The 24,070-nt window shown below is 37.2% G+C and overlaps 4 protein-coding genes and 2 pseudogenes across 5 annotated transcripts; 5 read left to right on the top strand and 1 right to left on the bottom strand.

Annotated features, from left to right (window-relative positions):
* The first annotated feature begins 138 nt into the window (after positions 1-138).
* On the top strand, positions 139-1,824 carry LOC104772046 (uncharacterized; annotated as a pseudogene). The gene is made up of 3 exons (XR_015593054.1): positions 139-272; positions 720-1,123; positions 1,249-1,824. The product of XR_015593054.1 is annotated as an uncharacterized LOC104772046 (transcript).
* A 29-nt stretch (positions 1,825-1,853) lies between these two features.
* LOC104772045 (NADH dehydrogenase [ubiquinone] 1 beta subcomplex subunit 8, mitochondrial) lies at positions 1,854-4,023 on the top strand. Its single transcript, XM_010496694.3, has 4 exons — positions 1,854-2,387; positions 2,496-2,582; positions 2,684-2,779; positions 3,761-4,023. The coding sequence occupies exons 1-4, from the start codon at positions 2,250-2,252 to the stop codon at positions 3,815-3,817; spliced, it is 378 nt and encodes a 125-aa protein (XP_010494996.2). The 5' UTR covers positions 1,854-2,249; the 3' UTR covers positions 3,818-4,023.
* Positions 4,024-7,102: 3,079 nt separating this feature from the next.
* On the top strand, positions 7,103-10,076 carry LOC104772044 (tonoplast dicarboxylate transporter). The gene is made up of 3 exons (XM_010496693.3): positions 7,103-7,879; positions 8,669-9,809; positions 9,914-10,076. Exons 1-3 carry the CDS (start codon positions 7,433-7,435, stop codon positions 9,946-9,948), a joined length of 1,623 nt encoding a protein of 540 aa, XP_010494995.1. The 5' UTR covers positions 7,103-7,432; the 3' UTR covers positions 9,949-10,076.
* Positions 10,077-11,124: 1,048 nt separating this feature from the next.
* LOC147919911 (uncharacterized) lies at positions 11,125-14,247 on the bottom strand. The gene is made up of 3 exons (XM_087505307.1): positions 12,947-14,247; positions 11,834-12,853; positions 11,125-11,435 (listed from the first exon to the last, which is right to left on the bottom strand). Exons 1-2 carry the CDS (start codon positions 14,141-14,143, stop codon positions 12,125-12,127), a joined length of 1,926 nt encoding a protein of 641 aa, XP_087361433.1. The 5' UTR covers positions 14,144-14,247; the 3' UTR covers positions 11,125-11,435; positions 11,834-12,124.
* Positions 14,248-15,687: 1,440 nt separating this feature from the next.
* On the top strand, positions 15,688-16,227 carry LOC104772043 (cysteine proteinase inhibitor 5 pseudogene; annotated as a pseudogene).
* Positions 16,228-21,327: 5,100 nt separating this feature from the next.
* LOC104772041 (putative MO25-like protein At5g47540) lies at positions 21,328-24,022 on the top strand. Its single transcript, XM_010496689.3, has 11 exons — positions 21,328-21,881; positions 22,067-22,228; positions 22,315-22,433; positions 22,532-22,606; positions 22,701-22,794; positions 22,895-22,954; positions 23,077-23,145; positions 23,223-23,321; positions 23,414-23,458; positions 23,541-23,643; positions 23,736-24,022. The coding sequence occupies exons 1-11, from the start codon at positions 21,753-21,755 to the stop codon at positions 23,810-23,812; spliced, it is 1,032 nt and encodes a 343-aa protein (XP_010494991.1). The 5' UTR covers positions 21,328-21,752; the 3' UTR covers positions 23,813-24,022.
* Positions 24,023-24,070: the final 48 nt, after the last annotated feature.

The raw sequence follows: 24,070 nt of genomic DNA, 5'->3' as shown, positions 1-24,070 counted from the left end.
CAAACTTCGCGATTGAAGGCGAGAAAAAGCCAGCTGGAGCGTGCCACGTCACAGATCTGTACTACCTCAATGCTCATCATCATCATGGTGCTTGCTTCGTCTATATATTTATCAACAGCAAAATATAACAAACAAAAACAAAAAACGCCATTACGCAACATAGAACTAGAAGAGAGAAGAAAAGAAAGAAGAGAGAGAGAGAGAGAGAGAGAGAGAGATGGGTGAGCCAAAGCTAAAATTGTTGGACATGTCAAGAGTTCCAACAGTTCGAGGTAATCTCTTAATTTCTTCACTTATCTCTCTCTTTGTTTTCCTTTTAATTAACTACCAGCTATAGTATTAATTAGATTTCCCCAAGAACATTCATGTTATTGTTTTTAATCTCTCCAAAAAAAAAAAAAAATGTGGTTTTTATCTAGAAAAGTTTTCTCCTTTGTCTTGTTTAAGTGATAACATATATGAACTTGGTACAAAGATTTGCATTTTCGCTGATATATCAAGTTAGTTCTGTACTGATTTGCTCGTTCGTTCTCGATGGTTCTCTCTGTATACATACATCTTTTCTTGTTTTCATGAAAAAGTAAGGTCTTTTTTTCCTGTTTTCACAAAAAAGAAGCAGATCGAGTTATAAGTTCCATGTTTGATAAATGTCTTCCCTTCTCTCTCTGTATGCTTTCTTCTTCACCAAGTTTTTGACGTAACGTTTTCCATATTTCCAGAGGGATTCTACGCGACGAACAATCAGTTCCAGAAAGCGGGTCCAAAGGGTTTCATTGAAGTGAAGGTTCTGGAGAACGACAAGCTCTATGTTCGTGTGGACTTGCCCGGTGTACCGGACGACGCCGCTCGCGTCAGAGTTGACGCCGTTAGACAAAAGCTCGTGTTTTTCTCCGGCGAGACCATCATCAACAAGAAGGAAGGCGTGCGTGAGTACTCTGGATCAGCCGGTCTTGGCTGTGACTGCTGCGAGATCACTGATCTGGAGGATGTCAAAATGAAAGATGGAGTTTTGAGGATGATTCTCTCAAGGTCAAGGGTTAAGGTGAAAAAAAGAAAACAGAACAACAACAACAACAACAACAACAAGGACAAGTGTGTACTCTCACCGTGCCTCCTTTCACAGGTTCGATCCCATTTCCTCTTTTAATTAAAGTCACAATCTTTTCATGCCTGCCATATCCAATTAATAGTTACGTTGTTGTTGCAAAATAATACACGATCTGATGATGATTTTGGTTGGAACGACAGGTCAATCCGGGATAGGTTTGGAGGATCATCCGTACATGGTGAAAGGTCGCAAGGGAGTATTGTTTGGTACTCCAATAGTGGGAACAGGACTTTACTATGCAGCAGACTTGCCAGGTGTTTGTAAGGATGATGTACAAGTTGATGTTTTTGAGAATGGAATCAGATTCAAAGCTGAGATCAAGAACGTGTATGAGCATGATGGGAGCGGGCGAACCTACCAGGGAGACATCATAAGTCCTCCTTCCAGAGGTCTACCTGTAGTTTCAAGCCACACCATCAGTTGGGATGTAGAATTTGGTGTTCTCAAGATTGTTGCTATACCTCCTGGCAACAACAACAACAACAACAACGCCGCCTACTAAAGGAAGCTCTCTATTAAACTATCACTCTCTCCCTAGCTTCTACTCTACTACTACATATGTTTTTCATTTTGGGACAAGTTACATTTATTGACTAGTTTTTCTCTGTTTTAAGTTGAGACAATAATTAATGGTGTGTGTGAGAGAGAGAGAGAGTGAGACTCGCTATGTCTTTTGCTAATGCTGTGGAATCAATTCAAGTGATTTCTTCATAGTATATCATGTCTTTCTTTCCCATAATTAATTAAGCTGGATTCATCGAATAACCTGATTATTAATTGAATGGTGATGATAGGTCACTCAAGAGTCCCCAAATTGAATCATACTGAAAGGATTCTAGTCTGATTTTCTTCTCGAAATTTATTTATTGATCAAAGACAAGTCAAAAGTTTCCTCCTAATCCTCATCAGGCACTCAACTCGCACTCCTTTTGCTGGTTTTGTTTAAGAAAACCGTATAAGGGAAATTACTAAATTGACCTCTTATTAAAAACGACAGCGTTTAGGGGATCGCTCGCTGAGTATACATACTGCCTGCGTACAACAAGTTTGATTGAGTTTGTTCTCACAATCTAATCTAAAAAGTCGGAGTTGATTTGATTTTTGTTGGATCCCTTATCAGAAGAAACCCTGAAAGAGAAAAATGGCTGGAAGATTGAGCGGTGTGGCATCACGAATCATGGGTGGAAACGGCGTCGTCGCCAGATCCGTCGGGTCTTCACTCCGTCAACGCTCCGGAATGGGTCTCCCCGTCGGCAAACACATCGTCCCCAATAAGCCGGTGAGTCCAAACCAAAACAAACCTCTCTTCTTGGTTTCGATTTTTTTTTTTGGGAAACCCGACTCTCTCTATCTATCTATCTATTATTGATTCTTAATTGCGACTCAGCTTTCGGTTAACGACGAGCTCATGTGGGACAACGGGACTGCGTTTCCAGAACCTTGCATTGATCGTATTGCTGATACCGTCGGAAAGGTATTTATTTGTATATCTATTTTTGATTTTATATGGGCGTAGTAAAATTGATTGTTTCTCATTGAGATTTTTTATTTTGTTGGGGGATGATGATTGAGCAGTATGAAGCATTGGCGTGGTTGAGTGGCGGTCTAGGCTTCTTTGCGGCTCTTGGTCTGCTCGCTGTTGTCAACGACAAAGCTTCCACAGTTCCTTTTGTAAGTCAATTAAAAAAAAAAAAACAAAAACAAGCTTTCAACTTAGATTGATTATTAATACCCAACCCCGCTTTGTCCTGAGTCTGATTTCGTCTTGCTTGTGCTTGCTACAACATCTATGCATTGCAAGAGCTATTCTGTTGTTATTCTACTGTGAATTCCTTTCATCAACCTCATTGTCGTATTCACTACACTTAAATGTGAAATTTATTCTTGGCATAGGCCTTATTTCCTGGGACAATGTTTTTTGCTGCAACTTTTGGAATAACCCATGTGAAGAGTTAAACATAGATTCCAACCCACATATAATAGAATGTTCTCTATCTCTGTTTCTTCATTTGCTGAATGCCCCCCAATGTTTAGCTCCCTAGGTTTTGCATTTTGCCGGTTTATGAACACAAAGACCATTCCTGCTGTTTGCTTTTGCATCTCTCACCAATGTACCGGAAGAGATGGATCTTTATATCCACATTGATTTCCATCATCCTGTCTTAATTGATTGATTGACCCCGTACATACTAGTTAGAGAAACACTCGCTATCTTCTTCGGAACTCGGTTAATGCTAAGGTCATACCCGTGCAAGAGATACATGAAGCCTCTTACAGGTGGGTGTATCAGCAGCTAAAATCATATTGAGTTAGTTCTCTTAGTGTCCACTGGCCAATAATCATACACTTTGTATGTACCAAAGGCTATACTTTGATGAGTCTTGCTTTCAAGGATTTCAAGTAAAACACCTTCTAAGAGGCTTCATGTATCTCTTGCACGCTTATGATCTTACCCTTTACTGAGTTGCCAGATTCTCATTAGGGCTAACAAGCTGCTCTATAGCTTCTTGTTTATACGTGAGATGAACTGGTGCTCTTCTTTTACTCTTGAAGTTGTTCTGTGGCATCTCATATCTCTGCTGTTGTGTTTCTTTCTTACCACTTACCATTGTGGTATTCATTACATGATCATCTCTTATTTTGTTGTTGCAGACACCAAGAGTGTATCCTTATGACAACCTGAGAGTTGAGCTTGGAGGAGAGCCATAGAGACCCATAACATAATGTGATCTGCTTATCAAACTAAAGCGTGTTTTTCAATCACTGCGTTGTTTTTCAAAATGTTTGTTATTTCTTCTGCTTACAACTTGAAGACAAAAGAATAAAAGAAGACTTTGTTTTTATTATATGCGTTGTCTCTGTAATTAACAGTGACCAATGAGAGAGATTCATAAGAGAAGACTTGTGGTTCAGCAGATCTTGAATTGTGTTTTATAATCTTTAGAAGTAAATCTCCCCCCACAATTGATAGTTAGCGTTAGCGCCATGTGTCGAAGTAAGTTTGAGCCTCATAGTAGTACGCCTCCAAAACAAAGACAGAATAAACGCGACTTAGCCTAATGTGGCATGTGAGTGGGACATTCAGAGAGAAACTTGAACTTGTTCACCTCCGTTTTGGGTATTATACCAAACTGTAGAATTTATACTTTGGTATTCCTTTCCTAATTTTTGTATAAAATCATGTCTAATACGCATTTGTTTATGCATATCTTCGTTTTCTCTGATAATTATCTTATCAAAATAATCCATCACGACAAGTAGTAAGTTAGGAAAGAATTTTTGTATATATTACGGACAAGTAGTAGGTTAGGGAAGAATTTTTGTATGCGTCCAGTTATATATATATATATATATACTGACAAAAAATAACTAGCTTACGGGTACAAATTCATTTGTTGAAAGATTGGTGTGACGGCCTTTAACATTTTATGTACTAAAAAGAAGACTTCATGAAACTAAAATTGAAATTTGATTACTTTAGGATGATGAATTGGATTTGACTTGCACAAGTACACGTCTAAATAATGTTATGGGGGCAAGTTTGGATAGACTTCACCTCAGCAGATCAGCTGATTAAAACTAGTTGATAATCAAATAATCAACGGACTAACCCTTTTTGAAATGGTACTGGAATAAAGACAGCCACGTCACCTGAGTCATGATGAGATATTATTTCAATATTTCAAATACAGAGCTTATGAAATAAATTCCATTTGTTTGATGAGTAAAACTGATTCATGATCAAATCATCAATATGATCTGCCAACGTGTCATCCCTACTGGCTCTAATTCAACCTGATCGTTTTGGACCCCTTCAAAACAAAGATTATTAATTGGTACCACACCCATCTCTTTCTCTCTTTCTCTCTCTCTCGTTTTGTTATCTTATTTATAATATTTTGATTATTTAAGGGAATACTACTTCTTATCTTAGTCTTCCTTTTTGTTTGTAAACTGGATATAGCAAACCTCATCGTACGTACATAATATACATGCATGTCTCCCTGTGTGAGCTTATCGTTAGACCAAGTGTAGGCTATCCAAGTTTGATATATCTTAAAAGAGATTTGACAGACAAATAAAAATATTGGCCACCCACCAAATACAAGTTCGATTCTTGAACATTTCTTCATAGTTTTGTAAGTATATGAATAATGATTATTACAATAATAGTATTCTTCTTATTATTGGATAAAAAGGACAAAAAAAAAAGAGGAAGGTATGAACCAGGGAAGTTGGGCTCTGGAGGAGTACCAAAGGCTGCATAATATAACGTCTCTCTCTCTACTTTTGCCAACTGTTTGGCTTTCAGTTCTTTCTCTTTTCTCCTCATTTATTTCTATCTATCGCACCATTTTCATAACCTCCTTTAAGTTTTCATTCTTGTCATTCAAAAAAAAAACATTTGTGTGGCATAGGAAATTACAAATAATAATACAAATGGTTCACATCTATAAATATAATACTCCCTCCGTTTCAAAATATATGATGCTTAAGGTAAAGCACATATATTAAGATAATTTACTTTTCTTTTAAAAAGTATCATATATATTTAAATTAAAAGAGATTCAACCAATAATAAAGAAGACTGCATAAATAATGATTACAAATTATTAAATATATATTAAAATTTGTATGGAAAGTTACAAGACATCTTATATTTTGAAACAAAGAAAAGAGGCTAAAACATCTTATATATTGAAACGGAGGGAGTATAAGGGATGTCATATGTACCTAGTATACTATTTTTTAAGTTTTGAAAATGTTAGTTCACTTCTTTACAATTTTTTTAAAAATGATTTCAATACAATTATATCAATAATATAATCAGAAACAAACAAAACATTATTAATTTACCAGAACTTGCGATATAATGTTTTTATGATAATTTTATATAAACTTATTCAGCTAAATTTTGTATTATTCAAATATTAGATTATTCTATTTTCTACTATTATGCTCCCTTGTTTCTTTATTAATCCATTTTCTAGGGGAAACATATATTTTTAAAAATAGGTTCCTAAAGTTGTTTATGCAATATTTATTAGTTATTATTGGTGAATATTAAACTTCAAAAAAAAATCATTGAATACTATTGTATTGGTTTAAAGTTATAGAAAATTATAAATCACAAAAATGTATTTACAATCAATTTATTATATGTTTCTTAAAATGGGTGAAAAGTCTAAAAAATGGATTAATAAGCAATCGATGGAGTATTACATATTAAACAAAGCTATAAAAGATAAAACTAAACTTGCGAATTTGAAGAGGGTGTATTCAACTTTATATTTTGAATGATTTTAGTTGTTAATGAGTTATAGTTATTTTGGGTGAATTTATAGAAGTTTTAAGGTAGATTTTCATAACAAAAAATATTGGATTTTACTAACTTTGAAAAAAACATGATTGAATAAGGAATTTTGTTATTTTGAATGTAACATTACTTGAAATATTTGATTGAATATACCTCTATATCATAAATGAAGAAACTATATAGCCTACAGTCAAGTTTATGTACAACTCTTGATATTACATATTTTTCTAATGCTTTAGCTCCCTAGAATACTTGGTTTATTACATGACAATAATTTCATGGGTCATTAATTAGCAGATAGATATTGTCTTTTAGATTCCAAGTCTAGACAAAGTATATAAGCCATCACAGGCTTCTTCGCCACTTGTAATTTGCGAGAGACCCCATCATTTTCATGGGTCAGTTGTATATTAAAATATTAAGTTAAAAAAAAAAAAATCAAACAAATCTTCCTTAGAGAAACTGAAAAGTCATCAATCATATTCAAATATAAAATGACCTTTTATATTATGTTTACCCATTATCCAATAATTCGGTTTTGTCGATTCAAGGACTATACATTTAATTGTCTCTAAACGGAGTACTAATCTGACCCCATACATTGTCAATAATATTGTGTGAACCAACAAATATTTGTGTTTCACGTTGGATATTAACATTTTAGGTGAAAGAAAAGTACAAATTAAAATTTTAAAACAGAAAACAAAGCAAAAAAAAACATTTTAAAGGGAAAAAAGAACAACTCTGTTAAAACAAGTAAATAGAAACGCCTTTACATAATACTAAACATGTGTCACTCACGCTCACAAACCGAATATTTTGTCATACACATAATTATACAAAAAAAAAAAAAAAAAGGATTTGCCAAACACATTATAATATTAAAATAAATAAATTTATAAAAAGGCTCCTCTCCATCTCCCTTCATAGTTGTAATTACATTTCTCTATATTTTTTTTTTCTTTTTTTCTTTTGTTGGTCCTTCCATTTAAAACGGAATAAACAGAATGAACGGTGCTGATGTCGCCGTCGCCGGAGCCGACGATCTAAAATCTCCGCTTTTACCGGTCGTCCAAAATGACGAACCATTCGAACGGCAAACGGTGGGGCAACAACTTCGGGCAATATTCGCGCCTAAAAACTGTTACATCGCTCTTGGTCCTCTTCTTTGCGCCGTCGTGTGCCTATGCGTACGCCTCGGCGGAGATGACACAACGACGGCCAAGAACATGCTCGGCGTTCTTGCTTGGATGTTCGCGTGGTGGTTGACGGAGGCCGTTCCGATGCCCATCACCTCCATGACGCCGCTCTTCCTCTTCCCTCTCTTTGGAATCTCGGCGGCGGATGTAGTGGCCGATTCTTACATGGATGACGTCATCTCCCTTGTCCTCGGCAGCTTCATCCTCGCTCTCGCCGTCGAACACTACAACATCCACCGCCGACTCGCCCTTAACGTTAGTCTTCTTCTTTTTTCCACATATTGAATTAATTCATTTTATTAATCATAATTTTATCATATTTTCACCTTCTTATGTTAGAAAATAACGAGGTTCTTTTAATTATATTTGAATGCTCGATGTGGTTTGACAAAAAAAAAAAAAAGAATGTTCGATGAATCGATGTGGTGATGGAACATGTTGAGGACTCTAATTCATTTTAGGAAATATATATTGAAGCAAGAATAAGATGATCTGATCAACTAATCAACTAGAGGTTTACAACTAGGTGGAGTGCTTCAATTGAATCCCCACTTATAAAATTATATATTTAGTGTAATAAACATAACAATGGTTAGTGGTCCATGCATACACGTGGGTTGATCGTATAATTTGAAGGTAGTAACATGCAAAGAGTCCTCTATTCAAGATTGAAAAAAAAATATATTTCACCTATACTTTGTATGATAGATGAGGAGTCATTTCATGGACTATGGCCATTAGGCCAATCCATTGTACCATTTATAAGACAACCAAAACATAGATGATAGACACGTAAACACTCTGTTTTCCAGGACTATTCTAAAAGCAATGAGTATGATTTATTAGTTTGTGCGGGGATCCATCCAATCATTAGTTCGCAAGTCACAACTTTACTCATTATTTATTTATAGTATCATTTTGAACAATATATGATCATTAACAGTATGAGATAATCCTACTTAAGTGGAGCTCACCACGTATCTAATCATGATTAGTTAATAAATAATAACATAACTCAATGGATAATCTAATTCTTGAAATTAGATAACGTTGGTGTTCTGCGTGGAGCCGCTAAACGCGCCGCTGCTTCTGCTTGGCATCTGCGCCACAACGGCGTTCGTGAGCATGTGGATGCACAACGTCGCAGCTGCAGTCATGATGATGCCAGTCGCTACGGGGATACTTCAGAGACTGCCCTCTTCATCTTCTTCGTCCGAAGTTGTGCCTCCTGCGGTGGGGAAGTTTTGTAGGGCGGTGGTGCTAGGTGTGATTTACTCGGCAGCAGTGGGTGGAATGAGCACACTCACTGGAACAGGTGTGAATCTGATACTAGTGGGAATGTGGAAAAGCTATTTCCCGGAGGCTGATCCTATCAGTTTCAGCCAATGGTTCTTCTTCGGCTTCCCATTGGCTTTGTGCATATTCGTGGTGCTTTGGGGTGTTCTATGTGTTATGTATTGTCCCAAAGGAGCAGGAAAAGCTCTGTCTCCTTATCTCCATAAATCTCATCTCAAGAGAGAGCTTGAGTTGTTAGGACCAATGAACTTCGCTGAGAAGATGGTCTTAGCCGTGTTTGGTGGGTTGGTATTGTTGTGGATGACAAGAAACATAACCGATGACATCCCCGGATGGGGTGTGATCTTCAACGGGCGGGCTGGGGATGGAACGGTGAGTGTGATGATGGCGACATTGCTCTTTATAATCCCAAGCAAGATTAAAAAAGGAGAGAAGCTGATGGATTGGAGCAAGTGCAAGAAACTTCCGTGGAACATAGTCTTGTTACTGGGAGCTGGATTCGCTATAGCCGATGGCGTGCGCACAAGTGGCTTAGCTGAAGTCTTGTCAAAAGGGCTGGTCTTTCTCGAAACAGCTCCTTACTGGGCCATTGCTCCAACCGTTTGTCTCATCGCTGCTACCATCACAGAGTTCACCTCAAACAACGCAACAACTACATTGTTGGTTCCGTTACTGATCGAAATCGCAAAGACCATGGGAATCCACCCTCTACTCCTGATGGTTCCAGGTGCCATCGGGGCTCAGTTCGCGTTCTTGCTCCCCACGGGAACACCCTCTAACGTGGTTGGGTTCACGACAGGGCATATCGAGATCAAAGACATGATCAAGACTGGCTTTCCTCTCAAAATCGCCGGAACCATCTTCCTCTCCATCTTGATGCCCACTCTTGGTATACCTAATGTTACTCAAAATTATCAACACTCATTCTTCTTTATAAATTCATTTGAAATATCAATTTTGCTAATATATATTATTACATGATGACAATGGCAGGGGCTTACGTTTTTGCATCAAAGGGAGGAGTTTAGTTATACGAGCGAAGCACAAGACCATATGGACACTATTGTACCATATAAGTTTATAAATTACCCTGTTATATATATGTGTAGATAAATTACTAATATGGTCAATATATGGATGATGGAATTTGGGAAAATTAGATGCGGTCAATATTCACAAAAACAAAATCGGCCCATTTTTGTAATTCGCTCGATTATAGTACTCCGGTTACGATTGCTTTCTTTTGTGCTTCGAACGTACCGGTAAGTTTGGTCCTTTCTTGATTTTGTTTCTGTGTGTAAAGGGTTAATTAGTAAATATGAAAATATGAATGCGTTCTCATCTTGCTAATGAAACCAGTACACTAGTGGCAGTCCCCAGCGGTCCTACTTGTCCAAACCACGTCATTGTCCAGCTGTGTTTTCTTCTGTTTTCGGGTTTCTACAAACACAACAAAAATGCAAAGAGAACAAAAAAAGAAAAAATATTTAATACATTGTTTGATTATATCAATTATTATCACAATTATAATGTCTTGCTTGATAATTTAGTTTTTATTTTGTCCTCTACACTCAGTTCATCTTCTTGATTTGTCTTTTGCTATATAGTTGTCTATAAAATAATATGGGTTGACAGTTTTTTTCCCCCTGTACTTGTCATTTTCTCAGCTTTCCAACATGAACTTTTCATCTCTTAAAATACCACCATCAAAAATTATTTCCTTCACAAAACTACATCAATTATTTTTTTGGTCCTTAAAACTACATCTCCAATCAATTTGAAATTTACGATCTCTAAACCATGTTTAACCATAAAATAGCGTTTTCTGTATCGTAATTATACTAACCTCAAAACACAAAACAAGACGACGTCGTTTTGCTATTTGTCTTTTTTTTTAAAACCAAAATCGATTTGGGGTTTAAGTTTTGTTCGTCAAATTCCCAAAAAATCATGAGCTCCTCTTTGGCTTCAGACGATCTCATGCTGGTGTGGTGAGGATGCTATTGTATTCACCTCGACGACAAAGGAGAATCTATACCGGAGATTCTCCCGATGCTCAATTGCGAGGAAGGTATAATTGTTCTTAGCATTCTTAGAGAAAATTAACATGGTCAAAGAGAATTTTAGTGATTTGAAAAGTGATGGCGCTCGAGAAGAATTTGTTTGTGAAGATGGAGGAAGAGATAGTTAAGAAGATGAGTGAGAAGATTGATAAGTTAATGAAAATCCATTGACCGTCATCACGACATAAAATAAAATGTCATCACGACATTACCCAAATCCAAATGAAAAAGATAGAAAACCACACTTAAAACATAGCTATGACTCCCATTGACTGCTTTCTTGTGTGAGTATTAGTGTTTCAGGTCCATGACTTTGTTTCAGGTCCATGAGTTTGTGTGAGTTTTTCAGGTTCTGATGTTGTTTGTGTGAGTGTTTCAGGTCCATGAGCTTGTGTGAGTTTTTCAGATTCTTGTGTTGTTTGTGTGAGTGTGTCAAGTCCCACACTTAACACCTGCAGCGACAAAAAAAAAAAACATAGTGTAAGTGACACAAAAGCAGACACAACACAAAAACCTGCAGACACTAAAAAACAGACACAAAAAAACCTGCAACCACAAAAAACAGACACAACACAAAACCTGCAAACACAAAAAAACAGACACAACACAAAACCTGCACACAAAAAAACCTGCAACCACGAAAACAGACCTGCAAACACAAAAAAACTGCAGACAAAAAAAAAACTTCAACCACAAAAACAGACCTGCAAACACAAAAAAATAGACACAACACAAAACTTGCAGTCACAAAAAACAGACACAACACAAAACTGCAGACAGACAAAAAGCCAGACACAAAAAACAGACTTGCAAAATAAAAAAACACAACGCAAAAAAATTAGAAACATGCCTCAGCCAGTTGCATTGTGTCCTGCTTCTTACTCTTCTTACTCTTCTTCTCCTTTGGAAATTTTGCACATCCAGCTGCATTATGTCCTGCTTCACCACATGACTTACAATGCATTATCCTTCCTTTCCTTCCTAGTTTGAGTATTTCTGGTTCCCCTTTCTTCTTCTTCTTCTTTGGAGACTCCAGCTTACCCTTGATCCGATCATATTTCTTCTTCTGTCCTTTCTTTCTACCAGGTGGAATTGGTTCTGGAGGTGCTTTCACTAAGACATATTTGTTGGTCATCCAAAATCATTGACCTCTCACAGGATTAGGACCTGTCTCATATTGTTCCAACCATACTAGAGAGCTAAAGCATGGAGCAACAAAATCTTCAACATTTTTACCAACATCTATGATTGCTGCATAGGCATGCTCACATGGAATCCATGTGACTTGCCATTTGCAGCATGAGCATTCCCATTTCCCAGTACTCAAACACACACCTTGTGAATTCCCATCTATCCAAACTTCAAACTTCTGATGTGTTCCTTTTGTGACTTCATATTTCATAGCTTCTTCCTCCTCTTTTTCCAATATATCTGATACATACTCAGATATCTTCTTCTTCCATTTTAGTATTTTCTTTTTTCTCTTAGTTATACGTGCCATCGCTTGCCTTCTTATTGTTTCCATCATTGGAACCAATGCTTTTGCTCTTGCTTTGACGATTGTGGCATTAAAGGACTCAGTTGCATTATTGTCTACATCCTCACAACAACTGCCGATCTTGAAAAAAGGTCTACACCAAGTCTTTGGTTCCTCCTTCATCACATCTTCATACAACGACATGCTATATGCTCTCAACTCATTCAAAGTAACTTCATAGGCAGAATGGTTGTAGCTCCAAGCTAAGTTCCACACAAACTTCTTCAAATAGTCTTTATTTGCATGTTTCTTCTTCAAGTTCTCCACAATATGCTTGACACACGGTCTATGCTCAGTTTTTGGTAATGCACTTTTAACTGCACTTATGATTCCCTTCAAAAATCAAACACAAAAGTCACATTATACAACGTGTAAAGACAGATTAAACTATACCACATCATTATACTACAAATAAAAAAGATTTACCTTGCAACGGTCTGATAAGATAACATAATCACTGCCATCTTTAAGATTCAAGTCAACACTAAGCTGATTCAGAAACCAAAGCCAATTGTCTGCAGTTTCAGCTTGAACACAAGCCCAAGCAACTGGATAAATCTGATTATTAGCATCATGACCTATAGCAGTCAATAGACAACCTTTAACAGCATGCTTCAAGAAGGTTCCATCAATCCCAATGATTGGCCTACAATAGTAAAATGCATTCTTCATTGCTCCAAGACATACATAGATTCGGTCGAACACATCTTCTCCAGCTGCATTAGAAATGGTGTCAACAAATGCAGTTGATCCCTTGTTTGAGTCTATAATTTCAGCAACATAACCTCGGATGTGAGAAAATTGCTTGTCATATTCTTCTTTTAGCCACTTCAATGCTAGAAGTCTTCCTCTTTGCACTTGTCCAATAGTGCTGCATATTTTCCATTGCTCCTTAATATGCCGTTGAATTTTAAGAGGCATAAAATTAGGCTTCAATCTCAGCTTGTCCATGAATAACCTTCCAATAACTGGACTCTTAAGCAACTTGCATTTCCCATTAGAAGTACAACTGTGATCGGTGCATATAGTCTTCAAAACCCACATTTGCTTCAACTCTTCGTATGCACAGTACACATACCAACCACAACCCTTCTTAATAGCACACCTAAAACTGATTTTATCCTTCTCCCACCTATCTTGTCTAAGATTTTCTCTATTCTTCAATGCATAATGCAAAACAGTCTCTTTGAACTCAAAACCAGTGAAGAAAGTTCTACCAATAGCCAATTTATCATATGTTCCCAACCTAATCTTCCTATCTCTAGTAATTACCGGATCTTCATCTTCGTCAGAGCTATCAGGAATGGTATTACGACGAATCTGAAACTCATCGAACCAGTCCTCTACAGCTTCCTCTACCTCATACTCAAACCTTTCCATCACGTCATCTTCACCTTCTTCTTGGGATCTCTTTATTTTCTTCTTATTCTCAACATCTCTAGCATCCTCTTGATCGTCTTTTCCATCATCTTTTGCTGGAGATTCGTTTCTACTCCTCTTTCTTAGCCTCTCCGGAGTCGATGATGTCTTTGTCATCTCTTGTCCATCATCGTCTCGGTCGTCGTCCCCATCATCTCCACTTTCTCTATCATTCTTCTCTATCACTCTAATCTTGTGAGGCATTTTTTTCGTTAACTTGGAATCAAAGTCTGGATTAAGAACCCTAATTTTAATTTTATCTAGATTATTAAAGAGCTAAACGACGTTGATTAATTTCTTTTAGTTTTAAAAAAGTAAATAACAAACCGATGTTATATTGTTTTTGTGTTTTGAGATTATTATAATCACGATACAAAAACGCTATTTTATGGTTAAATACGGTTTAGGCATCATAAATTACAAATTGATTGGAGATGTAGTTTTAAGGACAAAAAAAAAGTTGTTGTAGTTTTGTCAAGGAAATAGTTTTTCATGGTGATATTTTAAGAGATGAAAAGTTCATGTTGGAAAACTGAGAAAGTGATAAGTACAGGGGAAAAAAAACTGTCAACCCAAATAATATTTGCTTATGATGTTAGAAGACTATAAATAGTCAAAAAAATCCTTTTGGACATTCCTATTCGTAGGTAGGGCTGGGCAAAATATCCGAACTCAAAAATTTAACCCGAATCCGATTAAAAATATCCGATCCGAACCCGAATCAAAACTTTAAAAATATCTAATTGGATGCTTTTTATAAATAAAATGGGTACCCGAACCCGATTGGGTATATCCGAAAACCCGAACAAATACCCGAAACTATCCAAAGTTATATATATTTAACAATAGGTTGAGTTAATTTACAAGTTTTGCAAATAATTTTATAATCATTATTACAACTTACTAGATAAATTAGTTTTCATTTTTAAATATGTCAATTTTCATATGTTAATTTAGATATATTATATAGTTTTAATTTTGAATTTGATGTTGTAAGAAGTCAAAAATTATCGGCTTGTGAATTTGATATTTTGTTATTTAAAATTGTCCTTTTCTTTTCATGAATTCAATTTGGTTTGATAACTTTGATTTTTTTATTTATTTATGATTATAATAATTTTTAATGAATTTGGATTGATTTAGGGATCTTTTACTTTGGTTTGGATTAAAAAATTACAAATCCAATCCGAACTCGAAATATAATTTGAGACTTTGGGTGAAACCCGAAAATACTTAAACCCGATGGGTGTTTACCCGAACCCGACCCGAAATCTAAATATATTCGAATGAGTCTTATGTTTCTAAACCCGAAAACCCGAAAACCCGAAATACCCGACCCGAAATCCGAAAGGGTACCCGAATTCCCACCCCTATTCGTAGGTAGAAGTTGGCCAGTGCAATAATACATAAATGAAATCCAGCCCTTAATTAGAGGATAGACCTCAATTAATTTCTTATTTGTCTATATATAGGCTGAATTTTAAAAGGGATAATACACTTAACATATTAATATAATAGTACATTTTTATCAAGAAATTAATGAGTTTTGATTTTTATTTTATTTTTTACCAATAAATTATGATATAAATACAAAGCAGAAAAAATAAGTTTCACATAAATGTGAAATTAAATATTTATACAATCAGAAATAAAAATCTGCTTTTAAAAAAAAAAAAAAGAATTCCACGACACGTTATGCCACGTGGCGGACCTCTCTAGTATAAAGAAGAGCACATAAAACCTATCTTGGGCAATACAAACATAAATCAAAGGTTTGAGGGAAACAAGAAACAACAACGAACGGTTAGAGAGCAAAATGAAGGTCATCTCCCTTGTTCTTCTCCTCTCTCTCGTCGTCGTCCCTCTCTACGACATCTCCGCGGAGGCCCTTGCCGGTGGCTGGAGCCCGATCAGCGACGTCAAAGACCCTCACGTCGTAGAGATCGGCGAGTTCGCGGTTTCCGAGTACGACAAACGGAGTAAGTTGGGACTCAAGTTCGAGACGGTTGTTAGCGGCGAGACTCAGGTGGTTGCTGGCACGAACTATCGGCTTACGGTTGCGGCTAATGACGGAGGAGCGAGCAAGAACTACGAGGCGATGGTTTGGGAAAAGCCTTGGTTGAAATTCATGAATCTCACTTCCTTCAAGCCCGTCAATAACGGTCGTCGTCGTCGCTTCCTCTGAGGCAAGCCATTTGCTATGTAATAATGTATGTAACCGCTCTTTACCTTTCGTAAACTGCAGAAAAAAGAAAGTTAAAAATAAACGAAGGCAGTTAATTAATTAATTAATGTCCTATTTTCTGTAATATATATAAAATCTTGGTTTGAGACAAAAAAAAAAACAAAAAAAGATATGAAGAAGAAATAATTGAACAAGTTATGACATAACCGCTGATTATGCCGGATAATCTGCTACAGAGATTATGGGTCAGTCACGAGACCGTTGAGTGTGAGAGTGTGAGAGTGAGAGATGGATGTATCACATTCACACAGACACACACTACTAATATAAGTATTGAAATAAATTAGTAAAAAAATTACAAAAGAGGAGAGGAGACAAACATGTGAGGGGGAAGAGAGTGAAGGTGTAAAGTGAACATGTCATTTGTCCTTTGGTCCATCAATCCATAGCTCATTTACATGTGACCTTTTGTTTGTCCAACTGTACCCTTCTTCTTCTACTTTCACCATTTATGTATTGTTTTCATTATCATCATATATTGAAAATAATATATCATGTGTTCTAAAATAACATATATATATATATATTTACTATTGCTAACATTTACAGTTTTAACTATTAAAATGGTAATTTAGATGGTGTTTGAAGATACTGAACTCACGGCTGAACGACTTTGTTATCTTCATGCCAAGTTCAGCAAACAGTTCATCGACACTTTCTCTCCCATTCATGAGGATAAAGGAGTGATTCTTGAGAAGGAAAAGAATAGCGCTAAGCGTAAGAGGGGGGAGGTTGAAGCTTTTTACCAACAATGGGAAGCTGCTGAAGATCAAGCGGTCCTGTGCCAGATCAAGAAGAAGGAGCGAGTCGAGTCTGCTGGTTCCTGCTCTGCACCAAATGAGATCGACAGAGGCGCGGGGGGCCCGGTACCCCCACTGTGTCCATGACGATCATCTCCTGGAATTGCCAAGGCATTGGCACATCTATGACTAAATATAGACTTCGTAGTTTTTGCAGTATCTATAAACCTAATATGCTATTTCTAGTTGAAACTCTGAATAACTGTAATAAGGTTGTTGAATTTGCTAATTCCTTAGGATTTACTAATATAATTACTGTGCCCCCTTGTGGAAGGAGTGGCGGTTTGGCTTTGTTGTGGAAGAACAATGTTCAAGTGTCCTTAATTTCTAAGGATGCTAGAATCATTGATGTAAACATTAAATATTATAACTTTCAGTTTTATTTGTCTTGTGTCTATGGTCATCCTGTTCAAGATCAGAGACATTTCTTTTGGGATCACTTGAATCAATTATCACATTCTAAAGATGGACCTTGGGTTTTGGTTTGGGATTTTAATGAGATCCTTTCTAACAATGAAAAAATTGGTGGACCGATGAGAGCAGACTGTACATTCCGGGATTTTAGACATATGTTGTCTTACTGTGATCTTTGGGACATCAAGTTTACGGGTGATAGGTTTTCTTGGGTTGGTGAGAGACATTCACACACTGTCAAGTGTTGCCTTGATAGAGTTTTGATAAACTCTGAATGGTCAGCTACATTTCCAAGGGGAGAAGCGGAGTTTTTGGACTTTAATGGGTCTGATCACAGACCTGTCCTGCTCCGGTTTGGTTGCCATGATCCAGTTCTGCGAAAACCCTTTCGTTTTGATAAAAGGCTGCTGGACGTTGCTAATTTTAAAAGCTACGTTAAAGAGGGATGGAACGTTTGTAAAGATCAACGTCATCACACCATAGTGGATCAAATACGACATTGTCGTACGTTCATGGCTCGTTGTAAACGTAAAAGCAATTTAAACTCAGCGAAACAAATAGATGTGCTTCAATACCGTTTAAACAGTGCAATGTCAAGCTTACACAGGTCAGATAGAGATTTAATACCAAGATTGAAACAGCAACTAAATACTGCTTACAGACAAGAAGAGATCTATTGGAAGCAAAAAAGTAGAAATTTATGGCTACATGTTGGTGATAGAAATACGAAATTTTTTCAAGCCTCTACTAAGAACAGATTTGCTCAAAATTATATTACTTCAATCAAGAATGATCAAGGACAGGTTTTTAGTGGAGATAAAGATATTGGACATCATGCAGCAGAGTATTTCAACAACATGTATTCTACAACAAATCACCCGGTGTCAACATTGGATTTTGCCGACTTCGTCCCAACTGTTACACAGGATATGAATGATGACTTGACAAGAGACTTTTCTAGTGAGGAAATTTTTAAAGCATTGTCAATGATCGGTGATGACAAGGCACCTGGTCCAGATGGTTTAACTGCTAGATTCTACAAACAATGTTGGGATGTTGTGGGAGAGGATATAATTAAGGAGGTTAAAGAATTTTTTACAACGGCATACATGAAACCGGGGATTAACAACACAAATATTTGTATGATTCCTAAAACTACTGAACCAGAAACACTAGCAGACTATCGTCCTATAGGTCTTTGTAATGTCATTTACAAAATCATTTCTAAGTGTTTGGTCAACCGGTTGAAACTCCATTTGGATGGTATTGTCTCTGATTCTCAAGCTCCATTCATTCATGGGCGTATGGTTACTGATAATATATTGATTGCTCACGAATTGATGCATTCTCTTAAAGCAAGAAAACGAGTTTCTCAAACATATATGGCTGTTAAAACGGATGTTAGTAAAGCATATGATCGAGTGGAATGGAATTTCTTGGAAACTACTATGAAACTATTTGGTTTCTCTTCTACTTGGATCACCTGGATAATGGCTACGGTTCGTTCAGTGGAATATGCTGTCTTGATAAATGGTACACCGTACGGGAAGGTCCAGCCGAGTCGTGGCATAAGACAGGGTGATCCTCTGTCACCCTATCTCTTTATTCTATGTGCTGACATACTAAGCTACCTCGTTAAGTCTCAAGTGTCCTCTAAATGCCTACAAGGAATCAAAATTGGTAACGGTGGTCCATCTATTACTCATCTACAATTCGCAGATGATAGTTTATTCTTTTGTAGAGCAAACAACCGAAACTGTCAGGCCTTAAAGGATGTTTTTGACGTATATGAATACTATTCAGGCCAAGTTATTAATAGCTCCAAATCCTTTATCACGTTTGGTTCGAGAGTTTTTGGTCATAGACAAGTTGCAATGAAAAGAATCTTGGACATACCGAATCATGGGGGTGGAGGGAAATACCTTGGCTTACCAGAACAGTTTGGTAACAAGAAACAAGAAATGTTCAAATACATTATTGAAAGAGTGAGACAACGTACAACAAACTGGAGTGGCAAATTTTTATCATCTGCAGGGAAAGAAGTTCTGCTTAAGTCGGTGGCAGCTGCAATGCCGGTTTATGCGATGTCATGTTTTAAATTACCTCTTGGTCTAATCTCTGAATTAGAATCGATCCTGATGCATTTTTGGTGGAAAAAATCAACCTCGTCTAAAGGCATTTCTTGGATTGCTTGGAAACGACTACAATATTCTAAGAAGGAAGGTGGTATGGGATTTCGAGATTTAGCTAAGTTCAATGATGCCTTATTAGCAAAACAGGCTTGGCGTATACTAACATGTCCCAACAGCTTATTTGCTAAAATTATGAAAGCTAGATACTTCCCTGATTCTTCAATTCTCGATGCCACGCCTAAAAAATCACAATCGTATGGTTGGTCATCAATCCTTACCGGTTTGGAGCTGCTTAAGAAGGGAGTTCGAGTTTGTGTTGGTGATGGTTCAACAATACGACTAAATGTGGATAACGTCATTGTGGAGCATCCCCGGCGCCCTGTTTGTTCCATTGACCCTAATGTTTCGGGTTTTCTTTCATTTTTTATTGATAACACTGGCTATTCTAAGTCATGGGACACATCTGCACTTGTTAATCTGATAAAGCCGACTGATATTGAGGCAGTGAAGCAAATATACATACCACAATATACATTTCAAGATAAAGTTATTTGGCATTACAATGCTTCGGGAGTTTACTCTGTTCGTTCTGGTTACTGGTTGGCCACACATGATCCGACTGTGTTGGTTCCTGGCCCTCCCATTCCCCATGGTTCAGTTGATCTGAAAAATAAGATTTGGAAACTGAAAATTGTACCGAAAATAAAACATTTTCTCTGGAATGTTTTATCTAAATCACTAGGTACAGCCACAAGGCTAGTTTCTCGGGGTGTGAACATTAGTACTCTTTGCCAACGATGTCATGGAGCTGATGAATCTATAAACCATACTCTGTTCTTATGCCCAGCATCAAATCTGATTTGGGACAATACTGATCTCCCACTATCTGCTTTTCATTTAACGAATTGTGAACAGAATATTTCGGCACTATTACGTTTGTTTGATGATCACTCTTTGACTAAAGAACAAAGATTCTTACCCTTTTGGGTTCTGTGGAACATATGGAAGAATCGCAACAATTACATCTTTCAAAATATAACTAGTGATCATCACCATGTTGTCTCTCAATCCAAAGCTGATGTTTTTGAATGGATTCAATCTACCCCATCTCACTCTTCAGCTTCAGGTTCTAGCGATCATCCGTTTAATCCTCACTGGTCGAGACCAAGATATCCAACGGTTAAATGCAACTTTGATGTTAGCTTCAACACATATACGAAGGAAACTATAGGTGGCTGGATAATACGTAACCATTGTGGTGAAGCAATTACTTGGGGTTCACGTGTTCTTCGCAATGCACAGAGTCCATTAGAAGGTGAGGCCCAAGCCCTCTTACTAGCTATGGAACAAACTGCAGCAAAAGGCTTCACCAATGTATGCTTTGAAGGAGACTCCAAAACATTGATCGACTGTCTAAATAGTTCCCTACATGATGTCTCAATTCACAGTCTATTACAGGATATCAAACACTGCTCTAGGAATTTTGCTCATGTAATCTTTTCATTTATTCATCGTATAAACAATGAGATTGCCTACTTATTAGCTAAATTGGGATGTAATACATTAGATTATTATTCAGGTTCTTCCAATCCACCTGTATAGATTATGGAACCTTTGTACATGGACAAATTTTATTCTGAATAAATTTCCTTTGCTGAAAAAAAAAAAGGTAATTTAGATAGTAGTATATATATAAATATTACCAATAAATTACCCAAGGATTCGATTTTTCTTGTGACCACTTTGAAGAACAATTGATTTAATTATATATAATAAAAATGACCCCAAAAAAAAAAAAAAAACAAAATATAAATTAGTTTTAAAATCAGAGGGGGAAGCAAGAAAGAGGGGTGAAAATAGGCATTTGTTCTCTCTCTCTCTCTCTGTCTTTGATGCGCTAAAAAATGGTGAAAGGCGAGGAGATATAGGAGAGAATCGAGAATCCCATATCCACGAGAAGGAGGAGACAAAAGTTTCAATTTTTTCGGAAATAGTATTATTGTCTTTGAATTGTGTGAGAGAAAAAGGGAGGGGGAGGAAGAAGGAAAGGTGTAAGGATAGGGTCGTGCGTGTCAACGAGAGGTGCTGGACGTGAAGCCTCCTCCTCCGCATCGGCGGCGAGGAGGCTTCCGTCTCAGCACCACCTCAGCGGCAGCCTTAGCTCCTCTGTCTACGGCGGCGGCGGAGATCCGTCCGATCAGTCCGATATCGGCGGTGCTAAGATGAAAGGGCTTTTCAAGTCCAAGCCTCGCACTCCGGCTGACCTTGTTCGACAAACGCGCGATCTCCTTCTCTTCGCCCATCCGTCTAACTCTCTGCCTGACCTCCGAGAATCCAAACGCGACGAAAAGGTTTCATTTTTCTCTATTTTCTCCCCTTTTCAAACAGAAACAAGTTTGTTTCTTTCTTCAATGTTTTTTTTTTCTTGTTTGGTTCTCTTCAAACAAAACATCAAGTTATGAAATTGGTGTCTTCATTACAACAATAATGTCGTTGCTCTCTCTGTGTGATCCAATTGATATATGTATGGTTGCAGATGGCGGAATTAAGCCGGAATATCCGTGACATGAAATCGATTCTGTATGGAAACAGCGAAGCAGAGCCTGTAGCTGAAGCTTGTGCACAATTGACTCAAGAGTTCTTTAAAGAGGATACTCTACGCCTCTTGATTTCTTGTCTCCCTAAACTCAACTTGGAGGTAACTATTTTCCCTTATTTGGTTGTAGCTTCTTTCTTTGACATGTATTATATAATTCGATGATTGAGTTGCGAAAAATTAATCAGGCCAGGAAAGATGCTACACAAGTTGTTGCAAATCTACAGAGGCAACAAGTCAATTCACGCTTGATTGCATCTGATTATCTAGAAGCCAACATCGATCTCATGGATGTTCTCATCGAAGGGTGTGTGTTACTGTTTAGTTTGTAGTTTTACAATTTCAGAGATTCCTCTAGATATATCATTTTTTTTTTTATAGCTTTCCGTGTGTTATATATGTCAGCTTCGAGAACACAGACATGGCTTTACACTATGGTGCTATGTTTAGGGAGTGCATCCGCCATCAGATTGTTGCCAAGTGAGCTGATCGTTTCATTTACTTTAAACCTGTCAAGTATTTTATTGGTTCAGAGAGTAACGACAATTCGTTTATTAATTTCCTTGGATTTCAGATATGTTTTGGAGTCTGACCATGTGAAGAAGTTCTTCGATTACATACAGCTTCCCAATTTCGACATTGCTGCCGATGCTGCTGCTACTTTTAAGGTTCCAAATCACTCCTACAAACTTGCCTTTTTGCTTTCCTGTCTACAAACTATCAGGACACAGTTATTGATAACTCCAACACTGTTGTTTGTTTTGACAGGAACTGCTGACAAGGCATAAGTCTACTGTTGCCGAGTTTCTCACCAAGAATGAAGAATGGGTAAGTATTTTTAATAATATTACATACGGATTCATAGATCTGTGCTTGAAGCAGAACATTGTGAATTATGCTCTGAAGATCCTGTGTCAGACTTACAATGCTTAAAACTTTTTGGTTTGCAGTTTTTTGCAGACTACAATTCAAAGCTTCTTGAATCAAGTAATTATATAACCAGACGGCAAGCTATTAAGGTAGGGTGACTTGTACGAGAGTCTATAAAATGGAACATGATCAGGCTGATGTATTGTATTGTGTAAACGTTGAACAGTTATTGGGTGACATATTACTGGATCGATCAAATTCAGCTGTGATGACGAAATATGTGAGCTCAAGGGAGAACTTGAGGATTCTCATGAATCTTCTGAGAGTACGATGCTTTAACCGAATACCCTCGTCGATATTTATGTTGTTAATCATACTATAATTTGGGGAACTAAATTCAATATCTTTGTATTACAGGAGTCAAGCAAGAGCATCCAAATAGAAGCATTCCATGTCTTCAAGGTATAGTTTTACTACCTTGAAAACGACTTTCACTATGTCGGTCCAACGTGACTGTACTGACATTATCGTCGCTGTTGTTCAGCTGTTTGCAGCAAACCAAAACAAGCCTGCAGATATAGTCAACATTCTGGTGGCAAACAGAAGCAAGCTTCTGAGATTGTTGGCTGATGTGAAACCAGACAAAGGTATGAAGGTCCTGTTAAGTGAAGAGTTTGTATCCGATCCTTCTCCTGCTTAACCTTAAAAAATTGCCTTGTTTGGTTCAATTTGTTGGCAGAGGATGAGAGGTTTGAAGCAGACAAAAGTCAGGTGTTGAGAGAAATCGCAGCCCTTGAGCCGCGAGATCTTGCTTAAGTCAACCACTGGAAATCATCCTTCCTTCCCTTTGAAAACACTCGAAAAGACATTTTTGAAGCATCTTCTTGTTTTTGTTTATTAGGTAACCAATCTCTCTCTCTCACGTTCTCCCTCACACACACACACACACAGAGACAAGATAATTATTCGATTTATGTACTCACATGTACACTACCTCACTGTTGATGAATAAAAGGCTTTGTCAAACTCGGATGAGGCCACATGTACACATCGTGAATATTGTAAAAGAGTAGA

Source organism: Camelina sativa, chromosome 20 (assembly GCF_030686135.1).
Source record: "Camelina sativa cultivar CO46 ecotype springtype chromosome 20, ASM3068613v1".
Classification (NCBI taxonomy): domain Eukaryota; kingdom Viridiplantae; phylum Streptophyta; class Magnoliopsida; order Brassicales; family Brassicaceae; genus Camelina; species Camelina sativa.
This window is presented reverse-complemented; position numbering and strand designations above follow the sequence as displayed.

Bases quoted from the DNA above. Each gene is read 5' to 3' on its own strand.
- LOC104772044 (XM_010496693.3), top strand. From the start codon at position 7,433: ATGAACGGTGCTGATGTCGCCGTCGCCGGAGCCGACGATCTAAAATCT. The intron at 7,880-8,668 runs GTTAGTCTTCTT...TCTTGAAATTAG, and splicing joins ACCGCCGACTCGCCCTTAAC to ATAACGTTGGTGTTCTGCGT. The intron at 9,810-9,913 runs GTATACCTAATG...TGACAATGGCAG, and splicing joins CATCTTGATGCCCACTCTTG to GGGCTTACGTTTTTGCATCA.
- LOC147919911 (XM_087505307.1), bottom strand. From the start codon at position 14,143: ATGCCTCACAAGATTAGAGTGATAGAGAAGAATGATAGAGAAAGTGGA. The intron at 12,854-12,946 runs GTAAATCTTTTT...TGATTTTTGAAG, and splicing joins TCTTATCAGACCGTTGCAAG to GGAATCATAAGTGCAGTTAA.
- LOC104772045 (XM_010496694.3), top strand. From the start codon at position 2,250: ATGGCTGGAAGATTGAGCGGTGTGGCATCACGAATCATGGGTGGAAAC. The intron at 2,583-2,683 runs GTATTTATTTGT...ATGATTGAGCAG, and splicing joins TTGCTGATACCGTCGGAAAG to TATGAAGCATTGGCGTGGTT. The intron at 2,780-3,760 runs GTAAGTCAATTA...TTGTTGTTGCAG, and splicing joins AAGCTTCCACAGTTCCTTTT to ACACCAAGAGTGTATCCTTA.
- LOC104772041 (XM_010496689.3), top strand. From the start codon at position 21,753: ATGAAAGGGCTTTTCAAGTCCAAGCCTCGCACTCCGGCTGACCTTGTT. The intron at 21,882-22,066 runs GTTTCATTTTTC...GTATGGTTGCAG, and splicing joins AATCCAAACGCGACGAAAAG to ATGGCGGAATTAAGCCGGAA. The intron at 22,434-22,531 runs GTGTGTGTTACT...TATATATGTCAG, and splicing joins ATGGATGTTCTCATCGAAGG to CTTCGAGAACACAGACATGG.